Source organism: Geotrypetes seraphini, chromosome 5 (genome assembly GCF_902459505.1).
Source record: "Geotrypetes seraphini chromosome 5, aGeoSer1.1, whole genome shotgun sequence".
NCBI classification, from domain to species: domain Eukaryota; kingdom Metazoa; phylum Chordata; class Amphibia; order Gymnophiona; family Dermophiidae; genus Geotrypetes; species Geotrypetes seraphini.
In genome coordinates this window covers 207,006,075-207,026,691 of record NC_047088.1, presented here as the reverse complement: position 1 = coordinate 207,026,691, position 20,617 = coordinate 207,006,075, and the positions used below count along the sequence as shown (strand labels likewise).

The 20,617-nt window shown below is 43.3% G+C and overlaps 1 protein-coding gene across 4 annotated transcripts in view; it reads right to left on the bottom strand.

The window, feature by feature from the left end:
• TTC21B (tetratricopeptide repeat domain 21B) overlaps positions 1-20,617 on the bottom strand; it is a 222,897-nt gene that overhangs the window by 172,889 nt on the left and 29,391 nt on the right. For 3 of the 4 annotated variants that reach the window (XR_004539464.1, XR_004539465.1, XM_033944656.1), the window contains exon 8: positions 946-1,044. The exons of the other annotated variant lie outside the window; for it this stretch is intronic. Coding sequence is in view for 1 of the 3 variants with exons in the window: in XM_033944656.1 (XP_033800547.1) it covers positions 946-1,044 (99 nt within the window). In the remaining 2 variants the exon portion in view is untranslated. The remainder of the gene's footprint in view (positions 1-945; positions 1,045-20,617) is intronic. 4 annotated transcript variants of the gene reach the window in all.

The following is a 20,617-nucleotide window of genomic DNA, read 5'->3' as shown; positions in this document are numbered from 1 at the left end:
CAGCTGCTCCTATCGGGAGAAAGCAAAGTGGTGTCAGAAAGAAGAATTGCCAATTCTGTGAAGGAAGGCGTAGTTGATTTTGCAAGGCTAAAGAATTGAAGAAAGCTAAAATGAGTGCAGTTAAGCACGTCTAACTCTGTATGGGCCCCAAAGTGACAGACTGGGTCAGGAACTGATTGAGTGGAAGGCGACAGAAGGTAGTGGTCAATGGAGATTGCTCTGAGAAAGGGATGTTATCCATGGTGTGCCTCAAGGTTCAGTTCTTGGGCTACTTCTTTTTAACATTTTTGTAAGCGATATTGCTGAAGGGCTAACTGGTAAGATTTGTTTCTTTGTGGATGACACCAAAATCTGCAATAGACACCCCTGATGGTGTAAATAACACGAGGAAGGACCTAGTGAAGCTTGAAGAATGGTCTCAAATTTGGAAGCTAAGATTTAATGCTCAACTGAATCTCAGTTACCAACCTGGAATAGGAGTCACTTTATCTAATCAGAAGGTGCATGGTTAGCCTATCATCTATCTAATGGAGATGGAGACAGAGGCAGAGAAATACTGAGTGATCCAGGGATGCACAGTACCCTTAATGGGTGAATAACAAAGAACTACTTTGTTTCTCTGGCTCTATCTGCTGGCCAAAGGATATAACATACACATTCTGGACTGATCTGTGGATCATTAAGAAAGCCCTATCATTCACATTTTATTCTTCTCTTTTACAACTGGTACTATTCTTTTGATTTGGCACTGAGTTCTAGTCACCAGACAAGAAGAATAAATTAAAGGGAAAACTTTCATGAGATTTTCCTCACCTTTTCTATTTTATAGATTATATATTATCGAACAACTTTTTATTGTTGCCCATACATTTTTGACCTTTTAACCCGTTCTGAGCTCTTTGAGGACAACGGGATAGAAAATAAATAAAATAAATAAATACTCACCATTCTGCTAAATACTAATGCCATTTTGTAGAACAGATAAGCATTCTGCGGCTCAAACTGGCTTAAAGCATTAATCAAGTCTCCCAGTTTTGTTGCAGCCTAAAGAGGACACAGATCTTAATAATTATACTTTATTTCTAAAAGTAAGATAAAGTTTACATAAATAAATTTTATGCCTACAATCAAGTTCAAGAGCATTTCTCTCATCATTAGTGTCTTGTAAGAATAAAGGAGAAGGAGAAGGCAAATTCTATAAAGTGATGCATAAATATAGGTGTGGCAAAGAAGTACGCTTAACACCACTTCTATAATGGTGCTAAAGTGTGCCTAACTTAGCTGTGACAACTTACTCCAGGCCAATGACAGGCAAAAACTGGCTTAAATAAAAGTGCCTTCCAATGTGCACATCCGATACTATTCTATAAGGTGCACACATTACTAGGCAGAATACCCATGACATGCCACTGGTACATCCCATTTGCTGTTATGCACTAAGGGCTAGATTCACTAAAGCTCACCTTGTTGGGCGATCCATGGGTGAGTCTGGCCGGGTAATCTATTCACTATGAGTCCTCATGCAAATTAAGTTGATCAGAGGCACACCCCACACCGACCACATGGATCGCTGCAGAGCGATCCAGATGCATGTGCAGACCTTACAAGCGAGGTCAAAACAAAGGGGAAGGGGGTTAACAGCATCTGACACAAGGCCCTGCTGCTCTAGCTCTCTCTGCCATGCTTTCCGTCTCCTTCTTGTCTCTGCTCTAATGGCCAGCGCTACTGGAGGAGGGGGAGGTAGCTCCATAATATTTGGGTTCCTTTTCTGTACAAGGCAGTTCCTGTTTCCCTTGTGACATACACAATCTACTTGTAATTTAGCCAGAACACGCTGCAGCCAGATGGAACAGAACACGCTTTTAACCCATGGGTTAAAAACACGGGTTAAAACCATGGGCTTGCACTGCAGGAACAAGAGCAGCAGACAGCAGGAGAGTCGGGGCGGCAGAGAGTAGGAGAGTTGGGGAAGCAGAGAGCAGGACATTCGGAAAGGACGTGAGTGACTGGTCCTCAGCAGTCGTTTCTTTTTTGATCGACCAGCCCAATTGATGTTCCTTCTTCTCTTTAGTGAATCACTGCCTTCCTACTTTGCATGCCATTTCCCCTCATTTGCATCGTGTTTACCTGCCCCCTCAGTGAATTGCCTGGGGTGGAGGGAGAAAGAGAAGGGGACAGATGATGGAAGAGGGGAGAACTTGTGCCATCAGCATCAGGAGGGATTGAATGGGCTGGAGTGGGTGAGGAGGTGAGGGCCCTTCATGTCCTCACTGCTGCTGCTTTCCCACATGCGCCTGACGCTGACTGCACAAGTTCTCCCCACTTCCATCATCTGCCCTGCCCCCTTCTGTCTCCCTTCTCCCCACTTCCATCATCTGCCCTGCTCTGCCCCCTTCTCTCTCTCTTCCTTCTCCCCACTTACATCATCTGCGCGACTGCCCCTTTCTCTCTCTCCCTCCACCCAATGGCCCATCTCACCTTTCATTCCGATTTTTTTTTTTTTTTTTCAAACGACGATGCCCCACCCTAGCATCGATCGGCAAATGCCTCCCCCCCCTGACGGACTGAATGGCAACACTGGCCCCCCCATCGACGGAAAGTAAGATCAACAAGCAACGTGGGTAAGATCGGTAATGGCAACTGTAATTTTGCAATGGTGCTCAGCACAAAGCTTCCCCTCTGACATAGCTTCCTGTTTCTGCCTGGGCACATCAGAGGGAAGCTTTGGGCAAGCAGCACCACTTGCAAAATTACAGCTGCCATTGCTGATCTTACCCACATTGCTTGCTGATTTTACTTTCCGTTGATAGGGGGGAATCCGTGTTGCCGATCAGTCCGTCAATGGGGGGGGAGGGGTACATTGCTGATCGATGCGGGGGGGGGGGCGGCGCTGTTTGAAAAAAAAAAAAAAAAAATCGGAATGAAAGGTGAGTGGTGAGATGGGCCTGGGGTGGAGGGAGAGAGAGAAGGGGCAGTCGGGCAGATGATACCCTCCTTCATCAGGCCCCCCCCGACCATTTTGGACCCTAGGCACGTGCCTACTAGGCCTACCCTTTAATCCGGCCCTGCTGATCAGGGGTAAGCCAGGGTGCAGCACAGGACTTGTGCAGGTGCTGGCAATACTCAGCCAGGGCCTGCATAAGCTTAGTGCGGGGGTCGGCAACCCACGGCTCCAGAGCCGCATGCGGCTCTTTTCCACCTTTGCTGCGGCTCCGGTAGTGTGTCACGCAGGCATGCAGCTTACAAGTCCGGCGTCGCGGCGGGAAATAGCCATGCTGAGCAGTGAGCTCAGCACATACACAGATGAAAGCCTTGCTTGCTGATTGGTCCGGCGGCACGGCGGACATCTGTGTAGTGACATCTGTGTACACGACATCTGTGTAGTGCTGAGCTCACTGCTCAGCATGGCTATTTCCCGCCGCGACGCTGGACTTGTAAGGTGCACGCCTGAAAAAGAAATCATCCTGGCCGGGGTCGGTGTCACTCTCCGGAGATCTACAGCCTTCCTATCTCCCTCTCCCTTCTACCTGCTTCCGGCCGCATCCCCTGCTCCGCGGCTCTCTTCGGCAACTCAGCAGCAGCGATCGACACAAGCTTCTGACGTCGGGGCCTACTCTCTGCGAGTCCTGCTTGTTTCAACTTCCTTTTTCCACAAAGGCAGGACTCGTAGAGGGAAGGCCTCGATGTCAGCAGCTTGTCTTGATCACCGCTGCTGACGAGTTGCTGAAGAGAGCCGCGGAGCAGGGGGGTGTTGCCAGGTGCAGGTAGAAGGGAGAGGGCCAGATGCAGGACTCGTGGGTGAGGGAGCAGAAGAGAGAGAGAAAGAGAGAGGGGAGGGAAACAAAAGGAAATATTTCATACTGGGCTGGGCCGGAGTGGAGGGAGGGTGGAAAGATTCTAGCTACAGGGTGCAGTAACAAAGGAAAAGGGGGGGAAAGCTGAAAATGGAGATAGTGACACAAAGAAGAGAAAGGGTAAGCAGGACCTACTGAATAAGGATAGAGATACAGAGGGGACATGAAGGAGGTGAAATAGAGACTTAGAAGTAATGCTGAAAAAGGGGGGGGGGATAAAGACATTGAAAGGGCAAATGGTGAACATGGGGTGAAGACAAGGATAGAGACAAATGAAGATTCTGAAAAAGTGGTGAGATAGGGATATAGGTGAGATGGACACAAAGAAGGGTGATGCTGGAAAATAGGTGGAATGGTAATTCTGACAGACACAGAAGGGAAATGCTGGATCAAGGAGAGATGGAGCTCAGGCTGGATGGAATGAGGAGAAATGCCTTGTTGGCCCGGAACTTCCTCTCCTACGTCAGAATTGACGTCAGGGAGCGGAATGCTGGTCAGCGCGATGCTTCTGCAGGGAAAGCTTGGGACGGCGGTGGCTTGGGGGCTATTCCCCAATGGCGGTGGCAGCAAACCGAGTGGCTTGGGGGAGGGCACGGAGAAAGAAAGAAAGGGGGCAGACAGAGACAGAAATAAGGGGGAACAGGGAGACAGAAAGAAAAAGTTGAGGGAGAGAATGAGGTCTGGAGGAGAGGAAACATACAGGAGGCTGAAAGAAAGGAAGAAAGATTGGATGCACAGTCAGAAGAAGAAAGTGCAACCAGAGACTCATGAAATCACCAAATAGCAAAGGTAGGAAAAATGATTTTATTTTCAATTTAGTGATCCTGTATATAGCATTAAGATAAGAAACAATATATGCAGTGTTAGATTTGTTTTATAATGGTTTTGCGGCTCCAAGTTTTTTTTTCTTTTCGAAAACGGGTCCAAGTGGCTCTTTATGTCTTAAAGGTTGCAGACCCCTGGCTTAGTGAGAGAATCTAACACAGCTCAAAAGGTGAATATTGGGTTGGAATCTGCATAAATTTATTTTACAAAATTTGAGACCCCCAGCCCTTGACATAACCCCCTATTCTCCATTCAGCTCATGGCCATAAGCCACTCTACCCTCCCTCCAATCCAGGGGTAGGCAACTCCGGTCCTCAAGGGCCGGAATCCAGTCGGGTTTTCAGGATTTCCCCAATGAATATACATGAGATCTATTTGCATGCACTGCTTTTAATGCATATTCATTGGGGAAATCCTAAAAACCCAACTGGATTCCGGCCCTCAAGGACCGGAGTTGCCCACCCCTGCCCTAACCCCTCAGAGTAAGTTACATTACATTACTGATTTCTATTCCGCCTCAACCTTGCAGTTCTGGGCAGATTACAAAAGAGACAACTGGACATTTCCAGGATAATTACAGAGAGAATTCTGGTCATTTCCAAGAGAAGTTACAAGAATAATGGAGCTGTATATTTCAAGAGCTACAAGATGCTGTACAAATAGGAAATAGTGCAGATCCAGTATATATACCGTTAGGGAAGCAGTTGACATGCTTGAGGCTAAAGAGAAGGGAACTGGTGAAGGGGGGAAGAGGGGGGAGTTGCGTTGAGGGGGGTCCGGTTGGGGTTAAGCCATCTGTATAAATTTTTTGAATAGGTGGGTTTTGATTTCTTTTCGAAAATATTTGTAGTCGTTTGTTGTTATCAGCAGGTTGGAGATAGTGTGGTCCAGTTTCGCTGCATGCGTCGCCAGCAGACTGTCAAATATCTTCTTGCGCTGGGTGCCTTTGAATGGGGGGTAGGTAAAAGGGGTCTTAGTTCTTCTTTGCCTAGTGGTGGCGTTTTGGTACAGGCGGTTGTTTAGGTAATTGGGGGCTGTGCCATTTATTGCTTTGAATAATAGACAGTATAGTTTGAATTGAATTCGTGCTTGCATTGGCAACCAGTGTGAGTCCAGGTAGGCTGCGGTGATGTGGTCAAATTTTCTCAGTGAGTAGATTAATCCGAGTACAGTGTTTTGGATTGTCTGTAGTTGTTTTATCATTGTTGCAGGGCAAGGCAGATAGAGTATGTTGCAGTAGTCCAATAGACCTAGTACTAGGGATTGGACTAATCTAATCTAATCTAATCTAAATCTTGGGTTTATATACCGCATCATCTCCGCAGATGGAGCTCGACACGGTTTACATGGTTAGGGAAGGAACGGAACTCCAGTGGAATTATATAAGTATGAGAGAAGAGAGGTTGGTGTGAGAGTGCCAGGAGCGGGACGGGGTTACGTTCTGGAGAAGAGCCAGGTCTTCAGATGCTTACGGAATGGTAGAAGGGGGCTCAAATTGCGGAGAGGGGAAGGGAGACTGTTCCAGAGCTGAGTGATTCTGAAAGGGAGGGAAGAGCCAAGTTTACCAACAAGGGAGATGCCTTTTAAGGAGGGGTAGGATAGTTTTAATTTTTGAGTGGATCTAGTGGAGGTTGGATTTGAGGAATTCCAGGATAGAGGGATAAAAGGAGGAAGACTACTAGCCTATATTGCTCTTTGTCGAATAGTTTTCTGATTTTTCTTAAATTGCGCATGGTTAGAAATGCTTTCTGGGTGGTCTTGTTGATTTGGGCTTGCATTGTGCAGCATCTGTCTATTGTTACTCCTAGGAGTTTTAGGGTAGGTTGTATAGGGTATTTGGAGGCGTTTATTTCTAGTTCTGTGATGGAGGGATTCTTATCCTTTTCAAGCAGTAGAAATTTTGTTTTGTCAGTGTTCAGCTTCAATTTGTGATCTGCCATCCATTTTTCTACTGCTTGAAAGGTTTTTTCCAATTTTTCTGTAGAAGTTGGGTCAGGAGCATCAAAGGGTAGGAGTATGGTGATGTCATCAGCGTAGCTGAATGAAGTTACATTCAGATTGTCTAGGGTAGACCCAAGGGAGGATAAGAAGAGGTTGAAGAGAGTAGGTGAGAGAGGTGATCCTTGAGGAACTCCACAGGGGTTGGACCATGGTTCTAATTTAAGATTGTTTGACTTTACTCTATAAGATCTGTATTTAAGGAATCCTTCGAACCAATTGTATACCCTGCCTGAGATCCCTATGGCTTCTAGTGTCTGCAGTAGGATGGTGTGGTCGACCAGATCGAATGCTGCAGATAGATCAAGTTGAATTATCAGCATCCTTCTGCCTTTGCTAAGGTGCTGTCAGGCTGGGTCTAGTAGGGTTACTAGTAAAGTCTCCGTGCTGTGGTTGTATCTGAATCCCGATTGAGAGGGGTGGAGTAGATTGTGGTCTTCCAGGTAATTTGTGAGGAATTGTGCAACTAGTCCTTCTATAAGTTTGACGTATATTGGTATTGAGGCGATGGGTCTATAGTTAGCGGGGATATCTATAAGGCCTTTGTGGTCCTTCACAATTGGAGTGATTATGATTTCTCCTAGGTGCTGCGAGAATTGACCTTCAGTGAGTGTAATTTGGATCCATTGCATGAGGCTGGCCCTAAATTTGGGGGTGGCGTTGGTTATTAGATATGAGGGACAATAGTTCAGGTCGCATGAAGCATGACTGTATTTTCTGTAGAGTCGATTCATGTCTGTCCAGTTTACCGCAGGGAATTCGGTCCAGGTCCTGTCTGCAGCAATGGCTTCTCCTATTGGGGGATTTCTTGTTATCTCGTCGAGGAGGATGTGTGTGTTATTGAAGATAGTCCTGATTGTTGTAATCTTGTTTTTGAAGTGGTTTGCGAGTTGAGTGGCTGTTGGAGGATGCTTTCCTTGTGCTGCTAGGTAAGGTTTGGTGTTGGTGAGGTTTTTACTAGATTGAAAAGTTTTTTTGAGTCTATGGACTCCATGCCTACCAGCTTGGAGTAGTAATCTTTTCTTTGAGTTTGGTCTTGTATTGTTTGATTAGACTTCTCCATGCTATTTTGGATTGTTCTTGGTTCTTTTTTTTCCAGTTTCTTTCCATTTGTCTGCAGTGCCTTTTGAGTTGGAGCAGTTCAGCGTCGAACCATTTGTCTGATTGTCTGCAGATTTTGTGTTTTGATTTTATTGGAGCTAGCTCATTTAGGATTGTTTTGCTTAATGTTTGCCATTGTGGTATGAATTCTTTGGGGTCTATGGAGTCGATTGTGGGATCTGCTTTGTCCCAGAAAGTGGTTGGTTCGATTAAGTCAGGTAAGAACATAAGAACAAAGAATTGCCGCTGCTGGGAGCAGACTAGTGGTCCATCGTGCCCAGCAGCCCGCTCCCACGGCGGCTCCTATGTCAAACACCAGTGCCCTAATTGAGTCTAGCCTTACCTGTGTACATTCTGGTTCAGCAGGAACTTGTCTAACTTTGTCTTGAATCCCTGGAGGTGTTTTCCCCTATAACAGTCTCCGGAAGAGCGTTCCAGTTTTCTACCACTCTCTGGGTGAAGAAGAACTTCCTTACGTTTGTACGGAATCTATCCTCTTTTAACTTTAGGGAGTGCCCTCTCGTTCTCTCTACCTTGGAGAGGGTGAACAACCTATCTTTATCTACTAAGTCTAGTCCCTTCATTATCTTGAATGTTTCGACCATGTCCCCTCTCAGTCTCCTCTTTTCAAGGGAAAAGAGGCCCAGTTTCTATAATCTCTCACTGTACAGCAACTCCTCCAACCCCTTAACCATTTAATCGCTCTTCTCTGGACCCTTTTGAGTAGTACAGTAGGAAAAAGGAGGTAATGATGCTCCTGTATAAGACTGGTGAGACCTCATTTAGAATATTGTGTACAATTCTGGAGGCCACACCTTCAAAAAGATATAAAAAGGATGGAGTCAGTCCAGAGGAAGGCCACTAAAATGATGCGTGGTCTTCATGATAAGGCGTATGGGAACAGACTTAAAGATCTAAGTCGGTATACTTTGGAAGAAAGGCGGGAGCTCGATATGAGAGAGACATTTAAATCCCTACATGGCGTAAATGCACACGAGTCGAGTCTCTTTCATTTGAAAGGAAACTCTGGAATGAGAAGGCATAGGATGAAGTTAAGAGGTGATAGGCTCAGGAGTAATCTAAGGAAATACTTTTTTACAGAAAGGGTGGCAGATGTGTGGAACAGTGTCCTGGAAGAAGTGGTGGAGACTGAGACTGTGTCTGAATTCAAGAAAGACGCGGATTCTCTTAAAGAAGGTTAAGCCTGAACCATCATTTAAGCCTGAACCATTATTTGCAAGAAATCTTTCCAGCCTGAACCTTGCAAGAAGAGAAAGAACACATCTGTGCTGTTTCTGCCTAATGCATTCTGGGGATGTACCAGAATGGTATTCTAGTCAAGGACATCCATCTATGCCTTCATGCTTAGACTGTGTGATTCTTGGGGGAGTTATACTCCTATGCTGTGCTTATCTCTCGAACGGCGCCTGTGTCTCCTAGCCTGTATGAGACTTTATACAGAAAGGCTATTCATCTAAGTTCTGTTTCTGGATTGGTCCGAGGAAGTCATCTGACGTGATCCAAGTGAAAAGGATAATATAATTAGTCTGTGCCGGGATGGAAGTGAACTGACATCTCATCACAGCTGTTCTGCACACATCTTTTTCATAATAATTAAGACCTGAACAGTTACCTCGTGTGATTCTCTGCCGGAGAGAGAGAGTGAATCGGACCTTAAACAGACCTGAATTCCATCACTTAGGAAACTTTTGCTGCCAATAAATTACAGCTTTACCAGTGGCTGACGAACACTTGTTCCTGTAACCAAAGGATTTTCTATATCTGCTAAGCTGAGGAGACGTTTTCCATTTCACCTAATTTTGTGCTGAGGCCTAATTAAATGGTGAGATAAGGAACTTATTATCTTTAAGCTGGGGTTAGATAAGTGCATCCGATTGTGATATAGGATAAGGCTTGTAAAGCTACTCTCGGTGATAATCTGTAATAGATTGCTGCTAATCAGGGATTATTATTATTATAAGGAATTGTGTAGTGTGTGTAAGAAGTAATTTTACTTTAGTATAATCTTTCCAATTTCCTGTAATCTGCTGAATGGCAACCCCTGTTAATATTAATAAAAGTTTATTATTATTCGCTGAAATTTGGCTTTTAAATCTCATTGATATACCAAATAATACAGTATCATATGAAAGTCCAACATGATTTTCTAATAAAGAATTAATTTGGGGCCAAATTAACTTCCAAAAGGTATTTATATAGGGGCAGAAAAATTATACTAAACTAAATTATACTTTTTGGTGGAATTCAGTATGCCATATTTATAAAATGGAAAGGGTGCTTGCTATACAACAAGGTAATTATAATAAGTTTAAAAAGATTTGGGGGCCATTGATTATTTATTCTAATGATCAGACATCTTAAACACCTCAGTATTGGAAAAGATAGAGGGAGGGTGGGAGTATGAATGATAAGAATTGATAATTGTTAATTATTAGTATATGGGAGGGAGGGGTGGGATTCTTTTATATTTATGTATTGGAAGATTACAAATAAGATTGTCAAGTGATTAATTAATATATTTCTGATGGATTATTGTACACTTGTAATTTTTGAAAACGAATAAAGATTTATTAAAAAAAAAAGAAGTAATTTTACTTAGTTATCTAGAAGTGTGTTGTGATAATTATGTATTGAGTTTCATATATGTAATCAGATATTTTGTGAACAATATTTAGATATTTCTGCTGGCTTGTGAATTATATTTTTCTATTTTCATAATAAAAGTATTTCTCATTAGCCTGGGTCTTGTGTTGTGTAAATAGGCAAGAAAGCTGAACCTGGATGAGATTATGGTCTTCCCTAAAAAAAACTAACAGGCACGTATTTGTTTATGTAACTGATTAGTAAACTGTAAATCTTTCTACAGTACTATGTCCTTCATGTACGGTAACCAGTGCTGGACGCAGTATTCCAGGTGGGGGCGTACCATGACCCAGTACAGCGGCATGATAACGTTCTCCGATCTGTTTGTGATCCTCTTCTTAATCAATCCTAGCATTCTGTTTGCCCTTTTTTGCTGCTGCCACGCATTGCGCGGATGGCTTCATTGACTTGTCTACCAGTACTCCCAAGTCTCTTTCCTGGGGGGGTCTCTCCGAGTATTGCACCGGACATCCTGTATTCGTGTAGGTCCCCCCTCAGTGATCCAGTGAATGTTGCTGGGGATAGGAGCAGAGCCCCCTCGCTCTTGCCCTCACAGCTGCCGAGTCAAAATGGTTGCTGTAACCTCTTGCGGCAGCTTGCAGTTCATGGTGCAATACCATTAGCTGTGACAAGAGGCTGCAACAGCCATTTCTTCTACCTCACCATAAACCACAATGGCCATCATTTGGCTTGCTTTCAACCTTTATTAATGTGTGGAATACATTTTATCTGGGTTTTCAAAATGTCTTTTAAAATAATATCCAATCTTCATATACTTTTTCAACAACTCAAAGTTTTTATCTAAATTTCCACATTTTATCATAGTCTCCCATTTTAAAATTAAGCACTTATTATATTGTTATAAATGTCACACACCAGCTTTTTGATCTTGAGTGTGGCCTGGATGGACTTTGGTCACTGTGTACCCTCAGGTCGAGGGGCAGAGACGACTTAAAATGATGAATAATTATTGACTGTTTGCTTTCTTTGCACATTAGCACATTTAGCACTTTGGTTTAGTGCACTTGTTATAATTTCAAAAAGTCGGGTCGTCCAAGAAGAAGAGAGAAGGAGGGGCATGAGGAACTTCCCCAGATACAGCATACATTTCTGTTCTGCTCTGTAACTCATGACAAAAGAACAGTAATTAACATGAACTCGTAACTTTAGAGTATCCAGGAATCAACCTGCTATGTGCAACTAGCACTATTGTATAAAAACCCCAAGGTTCAAGAAAAATAGTGTTAGTCATACTCCTGTTGTTTTGTTTTCTTTTTTTTACCATACTCATCCAAATGTCAGAAGTTCTTTTTTTTTTTTTTTTTTGTTCAATGATTTTTATTGAATATTTCAAGAAATATACAGAAAGCAGTGTAAACACACAAAATCTGACTGAGAACCAGTGACATAAAATAAGACCATGTCTATAGTCAGTAACATATAACCGGATTAATAAAAAGAATTCAAGATATGTGCAACTGCTAGTAGAAGATATATGAAAAGCAGAAAAGCGAAGAGAGTGAAAAAGAGAAAGGGAGATAGAGGGAGGGACAAAGAGAGAGCAAGAGATAGATAAGTAGAAAGAGAGGCAGAAGTGTCTATGGAGTAGAATGAACATATGAATCTAAAAATGACCAAGGTGATTTTTTCCCCACCATGTTCGTGGAGAGTCGAGAGATCATATTTTTCTCATATGCATAAGATTCAAATTTGTGATACATGCTCAGAGAATTCCACCAAAAGGTGTAGTCGAGTAGTGAGGGTGATTTCCAGTTTTTAAGAATATGCATAAGGGCTGTTACAAACATGGCATCAATGAGTTTAGGCGGACAGTTTGTGTGTGCAAAACAAGGATGCTGAGAACGAAGAATTACAATGTCCAAGGAAATCTCTCCTGAACATTTAGTTATAGATTTTATAGTGTCCCAAATATGAATCCAGAAGGAGTGAACCATAGAACATTGAAAGAGCATATGGTCAAGAGTCCCAGACTTTGTTAAACAGTTCCAGCAAGTAGAATCTTGTTTTAGCTTCGCTTTCCACATGCGAAATGGAGTCCATACTGCATTCCACATAACGAAGAACATTGATTGCGAGACTCTGGAAGATAGAAGAGGACGATTCGTGGAAGACCAGAAAAGTTCCCAATCTATGTCAGTTAACGCAGTCTGTAGACACGAGTCCCAATGGTTCATTAACTGAGGTGAAAAGGTGAAAAAATGGTCCCTTAGAATACCATAGAAAAGAGATATCGCTCTACCCTTTATTAAGGCCAGAGTAGACCAGTGACGAACAGTGTGAATAGAAGTCATAAAGTCATGACGCATATGTATTTTAGACAGTATTCCGGTAAGCATAAGCCATTGGGGATATATAGAGGGTGGAAGTGAATATGCAGAACAAAAAATGTCAAAAGGAATAAATGAAGTAGAGGAGCCCAGTTGATGAGCAAACTCGACTCCCGCCCGCTGCCACCTCTTCCATGAGAGGGATCTGCCTTTATTTTGAATTTTAGAGTTATTCCAAAGAGACATGAATGGGCTTTCACTAATAGAAATCTCAGCCGTTGCATCCAGAAGATGAAAAGCGTGCTGCGTTGCACTCAGCAGAGAATACTTTCTCAAGTGTCTAGGTACTGACACCGTGAGGAAGCAGGAGGTGTGCAATGGTGCACATAAAAAGCGTTCCATTTCGAACCATGTTGGTTGATCCTGAGGATTAGAATCAACTATCCAATGAGCTCCATATTTAGCTAGAGATGCTATATAGTAGTGATAAAAATCTGGTAGATTTAATCCACCATTAATTTTAGAAGCCTTCAGTTTGGCGAGAGCGATCCGGGGTTTTTTCTTGTTCCAGATAAATTCAGAGATTTTCATATTAAGCCAGCGAAAGAATGTTTTCTGACATAAGAGAGGAAGCATGGAGAGGGTATAATTAATTTGTGGGGCTAGAGTCATTTTAATGGAAGCTATTCTACCCCACCATGACAAATAAAGTGGTGACCAACGAGTTGTAGTGTTTGAGACTAATGATTTGAGTTTGGAAATGTTAAGGTCCTGGGCATGTGTTGGATCTTTATGAATTAGGACCCCCAAATATTTCACAGCTTTCTGTGACCATGAAAAAGGAAATTGAGCTAGATCCAAGGAGGAAATATGGTCATTGAGAGGAAAGATCTCTGATTTCTCCCAATTAACTGAATATCCAGATATTTGAGAGTATTGAGAGATAATGTCAATAAGATGGGGCAAAGAAACAAGAGGATCTCTAAGGAATAGAAGAACATCATCGGCATAGGCTGCTAATTTAATGTCCCGATTGGACGTGGGGATACCTTTAATTAGGGGACATTGTCGGATAGCTGATAAGAGAGGTTCCAACGCTAAGTCGAATAATAATGGTGATAGGGGACAGCCCTGACGAGTGCCTCTATGAAGGGGGAATTTGTTTGAAAGAGAATTATTAATCAAAATACGGGCTGTGGGTTGTCTATACAGTGTTTCTATCCAATCTGTGAAGAAGGGACCAAAATTGTACCATTTCAGTACTCGGAATAGGAATGGCCATTCCACACGGTCGAAGGCTTTTTCAGCATCTATGGCCAGACCAATCACAGGATCTGACAGTGTTTTGGCGTGGGCATTGATGTGGTGAAATAAGCGTAAATTATCTCCAATGTATCTTTGTTTTATGAAACCTGTTTGATCTTTATGTATAAGGGATGGGATAACTGTGGTGAGTCTCAATGCTAGTAATTTTGCCATAATTTTATAATCCAGATTAAGGAGAGAGATTGGACGAAAATTTTTAACCAAGGTAGCATCTCGGTCTGGTTTAGGAATAACTACAATAGTGGCCTCAGCAAAATTGAATTGTTTATCCGGAGTGGAGTGAAGAAAATCATAATACGTGAGGAGTTGAGGCGCCAAGAGAGTTCGGAAATTTTTGAAAAACTCATTAGTGAAGCCATCTGGACCTGGGGCTTTCCCAGTGGGTAAAGAGGATATAGCAGTTTCAATTTCAGATGTGGTGATGGGAGCGTCTAGTTTTGCTTTAATGGTTTCTGATATAGTTGGGTGGGTTAAGGAGGTAAGAAAAGAATCCATGTCTGATTCAGGGGTAGAAAGTTCAGATTGGTATAAAGCAGTATAAAATTTTTCAAATTGGGAGGAAATCAGAGATCTGGTTGTAGCTAATCGTCCTGATGAGTCTTGAATAGCTGAGATGTGCAAACGTTTTGATTTAGTTTTAAGATATCTAGCTAAAGGGCGACCCATAAGGTTGTCTCCCATATAATGACCAGAAGAGGAGATAAAAATGTCACGCCGGGCTGTATGGGAGACCATAGTATTATATTCATATTTAAGATTTTGAATGCGTTGGAATATGGAGGGATCATGCAAATGAGTTGACATATGTTGTAATTCTAAGTTTTTAATAGAAGTTTCTAATTCTTTTTCTTTTTGTATGGATTGTTTCTTTTTCCAGGAGGCGAGTTTAATCAGTTCGCCTCTAAGAGAAACTTTATAAGCTTCCCAAACAATAGCGGGGCAGATTTCTGAATCCTTAGTGTTAATTTCAAAAAATTCCGTGGTGAAGGATTTGATTTTGTCCACTATTGCATCATCTAAAAGCAAGGCATTATTAAGTCGCCAAGAGGGAGATTCTTTGCGTGGGGCGGAGATGGTTAAGTGTAAGGAAATGGCAGCATGGTCTGTAAGAGATATTGGATGTATGATAGTGTTTGCTACTTCTTGAATAAGCGATGGGGAAAGAAGAAAGAAATCGATTCTTGAATAAGTGTTATGTGGTGGTGAAAAGTGAGAGTACTCTCTACCTTTCGGGTGTAATAAGCGCCACGGATCTACTAGGGAGAAGGCTTCCATTAAAGCATGTAAAGCTGAAAAAGATCTGGACTTTGAAGGTTTACAGGAGGATGACCGATCTATATAGATATCTTGAATTTGGTTGAAGTCACCTCCTAATATCAGAGAGCAAGACCCATATTCAACTAACGCCAGCTGAAGATCTTTAAAAAAATCTGGGTGGTCTAAAACAGGAGCGTAAATATTAAGGAGTACAAAATCTACTGAGTGCAACGCAGCGTGTACCAGACACCATCTACCATCAGAGTCTGTTTTAACAGAGTGAATAACTGGAGATAATTTGTCACTGAGAAGTATTGATGTCCCATTTTTCTTCCTCTGAGTTGCGGAGGAATACAAATGAGTGGAATATCCCTTCAATTTAAATTTTGAGGCGGCAGCAGGCGGGAGGTGGGTCTCCTGTAAATAAATCACATCAGGATGTTTATTGAATACATAATTAGCTATCTTTTTCCTCTTAATGGGGTGATTCAAACCGTTCACATTAAAAGAAAAAACATGTAAATCAGCCATATTTTGTTATAAGCAGTATCAAGACATAGTAAATATCACCTTTTTGGGGAAAGGATAAATAATATAACCATAATATCAGGTAGACACTCCTGCCAGAGAGAGTAAGTAAAGAGAGAATAAGAGAGAGAGTAAGAACAAGTAAACTAGCAATGAAAGCATGAAGCAAGGTCAGAAAAGAGAAAGACCATACTATCATGCATGAGATGAAACATTTTAAGGGTGCTCCTGTGAGCACGGGGAGAAAACACATACGGAACAACTTGCAAAGCTCCACACCCACTCAATTTTGAAAAACCTGAGAGTAGTGTGCTTATCCACATGAACAATAATTAACAGTGAATTGCACAATTAAACATATGCGATTTATAACATTAGAGACAGAAGTAAACAAATAAATCCGCAGCCCAACATGTTAGTTCATTTTCAAGGATTCCAGAAATGTTGCCAGGTCCTCAGGATCAGTATAGGAGGTAGTGCGGTTATTGTAAGTCACTTTCATCCTAGCAGGATACATCAGACCATATTTAGCTCCAATGTCTTTAAGCTCCTGCCGATGGGAAAGAAATGCTTTTCTCTTCAAAGCTGTGGTTTTTGCAAGATCAGGCACAATGAAAAACTTCCTACCTTGATGCAAGAGCTGAGATTTAGATTTTGCTGCTGTGAGAATTTGCAGTGCATGCTGAAATCTGAGCAACTTAGCCACTATGGGTCTGGGAGAAGTGGCATGTGGAGAGAGGTGAGATGGCACGCGGTGAGCACGCTCTATTTCTAGAGGAGGTGAAAAGGCAAGCCCCAAGGCAGCAGGCAGGAAGGTAGAGAGAAAGGAAGCCATATCAGAGCCCTCCGAAGATTCAGGTAGCCCAATAATTCTGATATTAGATCTTCTACTGCGATTAGAGAGATCTTCATAGTCTCTCTGCAAGGTAGTAATCAGTTTATCATGGTTAGCTACCGTTTCTTGCAGGGATGAAATGGCAGTCGATTTTTCTTCCAGTGCATCCAATCTGTGACGGGCATCCACAAATTGTGAGTTGATTGCTTCTATTTCACTCCTTAGCAGCTTAGTTTCTTCAACCTGCTCCTGTATTATGCCCCTGATCGATCTTACTTCTTTCAGGAGCAGGTCTAGTGAGGCCTCGTCGGGTTTTGGCGCCATTTTCTCCGGCGTGCAGGGATCGGGTTTCAGCCGTTTCCCTCCGAGGGGCGCGGGTGAAGCGGTGTCGTTTTTTGCCGGTTTCGGAGGCGACATAGGGGATCCTGGCAACAAGATCGCGGCGAAAATCACAAAATTTCGCGAAATTACACGAAAAAAAGCACTTTTAAATCCTTGTTTGAGTGCGGGTGAGGAGGAGCAGCTAAGCCATACGTGTTAGCCCCGCGGTAGTCAGGCCACGCAGAAGTTCTTTGACAGAGCCCAGCAATGTCCAAGGCAGTAAACAGGCGTATCATAATTCTGCATAGGGTAGGCTGTATAGAATCCTATGTCTTAGAAAGAAGATTACAGAAATAAAAACCTAATCTTCCATTCTGTTGCAAAATCCTGTACCGAAGCTGACGTACCAAAGCAGTGCCAGATGTCTAGGGAAGGACAGATGAGCCTGCCTGCAATATCGAGGCCCCAAAAGTGGCATCATCTCGGGCCACTACATCCACTCTGTAGAACCTTGTAAAGGTATGGAAAGTAGACCAAGAAGCAGCTCTGCAGATTCTATGGCATGAATGTCAAAGAGTCATTGTACCGTCACTTGGACCCTGGCCATCCTGTGGGAGGAGTCAAGGAAGAGATCTGAAGGAGGGCGAGAAAACTCGATCTTGTGACCCTCTAAAATAATGTCCAAGACTCAGCAGTCTGATGAGATCTGTTCCCATTCTTTCCAGAAAGCTGACAGTCTCCGCCAATGTGAGGAGGTGTGGCAGTTAACATGGTGTCATTGTGGCTGTGCTGCCATGCAACCCCAAAGGTTGCTGGCATCTGTAGTTGCCAAATCTCTATCTGGACCCTTGGAAGGTTCTCTGGAAAGAGACACCGGAGAATTGGCAGGATCTTCAAGAGGAACTAAAAGTGAACCTGCCGCCCAATGTGGAATGTCAAATTCTGCTATTTGGAAGAGATTTGTGACAGCGATCTGCCATGTTGACCACAAGGTCGGCCAAGCCTTTGACAAAAAGCATCTGCCATTTAAAGGGTAATCTGCTTAGAGTAGCCTTGGAGGCTAAACCGCACACCCACTGCCTAATCCAGAGCATCTGGTGGGAATAAACGGCATAAATCAATACTTTGTTCATAACTCTAATGATGTTATAAAGAGCATCTATCACATAATCCATTCCTTCCATAATCAAATGGGGACAGACGTCCTCCGGCTCAGCAGGACTGTGCCACAACCTGGTATGACAGGCCCGTGCCACAAAGGAGGTAGCTGCTGTCACTTTGCTACCCAAAGCTAGCACTTCAAACTGTCTTTTAAGGACCATGTCCACCATGCAATCCTGTGGTCTTTCAGCATCACCTCTCCCTCACTAGGAAAGGAAGTACACTTGGTCACTTGAGCTACCATGGAAATCTACCTGCGAAACAAGCTGTTGGAATTCTGGAGCCATAGGATAAAGCCTGGACATACTTTTGCCACCTTTAGGAAGCCTTCTGGAGATTCCCATTGATCAGTGACTAATGAGGTGATGTCCAGATGTGCTGGAAAAAAGGTAGTCTGCATTTGTACTGCTCATAATGGAACATTGGGAGGTGGAAGGCTGTTGAGGATCCAACTTTAACTCACAGAGTGTGTCCCAAATGACATGTGAAAATGTTGCAGACTTGAAAAGGCGGTGCACTGAGGGGTCATCACCCTGATCAATAGCAGTCACAGCTTCCTGACCACCAGCCTTGGATAGGGACCCTAAATAATCCAAGGATGCAGCTGATCCTTGAGATAATAAAGGCATGGAAAAGGACTTCCAATACTGCTCTGAGTGGTCAGTGACATTTGGAGCCGGCTTGATTCAAGGTGAGGAAGCCTGCTTGGGATGTAACTCTCTCTGTTCCGGTACTGGCACACTCACAGGCAGTGCAGTGCTCCCTAGGTCCATCAAATAGGCTATCCACAAGAGACTGACAAAAGTCTGAAAAACCCTGAATAGGCAGCCCTAAGGACCCCTGAAGGACTCCTTACTGGGGTTGCTGGACCTTTGCTGCCCCCACATGCTTGTGTTTCACGCCCTTGTTACGTGTGGCTTCTGAGCAGGATCTCTTCCCTGTTGGCCAGGCTTTTTGAAGTTCGCCTGCCTTGAAGGACTCTAAGGAGTATGAGCCCGAAGTTCCTGCCCATTCCTCCCACACCCTGTGGCATGTGGAACATGGTCACTCTTCTGCCAACAAAACTGCACAAAAAGGGCATGAAAAGGGGGCAGAAGGGCCTGAAAAATCCACTATAGGTGGTCCCTGGTCAAAACAAGGGGTTTTGAGGCAGATGGAAGCTTTTGAAAAAAAAGACCGATAAAAATTCAAGATGGCCACCACCAGTAAAACTGTACCAAAAACACCTCATGGGAGCTTTCCTGAAACACAAAAAACTCAGGAAAACACTCAAATCTACCTTTTTCTGACCCCTCTCCCCCTGATTTTCTCCATAGGGAATAATGGGAGTACTCACTGTGACCTCTCTGGTGCCTGTTTATTAGCTTGTAGCAGCCTGTCTGCAGGGAAAGGATTTCTGCCTCAGAATCTGCTGGAAATGAATCCACCACTGGAAGTCTGGCTGTGGGTTGGGAGGACTCTGACTGAGGATTCCAACCCCAAAATTCTACTTGGAGCGTCGGGAGGGGGGGGGGAGATGATATGCAGCCGGCTTCTTGATACCCAAAGGGTTGTTACATAGGGGCCCACAGCCTACATTCAAGGCTCTGATAAATCAGTAGGCAACCAAGCTCCCAGGGGAACTGACCCAAAGCTTTCGATGGATCACAAGCAGGCTGGCTCCACAGGTACTCTAAGAGATTGGCCTACAAGCAGTAGCCCGCCCTCGCGGGTCTGCATCCTTTCCCCTGTACAGTAATCCCAAGAAAGGGACCTCTGGACACCAAAGCCACAAAGAAAAAGAACCGACCCACAGAAATACCCGAAAATAATAAAAAGAAGCAGAGCAAATCAGGACACACCTTCTCAGAGGGAGTTGAAAGATTTGAGGACAGGGGAGGAGTTGAAAGATATGGGTGACATTCTTCAGCAAAGTTGCTACTAAAGGAGGACAACAGCTTCAGTATCAAATCCTATGTCTTTGCGAACAGAATAATCCTAATATGCTGAAATACTGTATGAGATGAAACCACTAACAGCAAATCCTGAATTAATTTTGTGTTTTATGTTGGCTTATACCATTCCAATCTTTCCCACAAATAAGCCAAATCCAGCCCTTTCCACATCTTAAACATTATACAGTCTTTAATAAAACTACAGTATAATCTCGTTATAATGGACTTCAAGGGAACTGGAAAAACAGTCCATTATATCCAGAGTTGCATTTTTTTTTTAAACTTTATTTAGGTCAACTTGAAACAACGTACAATCAATGACCAACAGTCACTGCACAAGCATATTAGCAATATCTTTTTTGTTTCGATTAAAAGAATGATTTCATGTTTTAAATCTGTTATAGAACGATGCTTCGTAGCAGACTTCTCAGCCATTTTGATACTGTATCACTGCATGCCACGCGCCTGGCAGAGCCTGCATGTCCGTTATAGCTGAACAAAACTATAGCTAAAAGCGGACTAAAT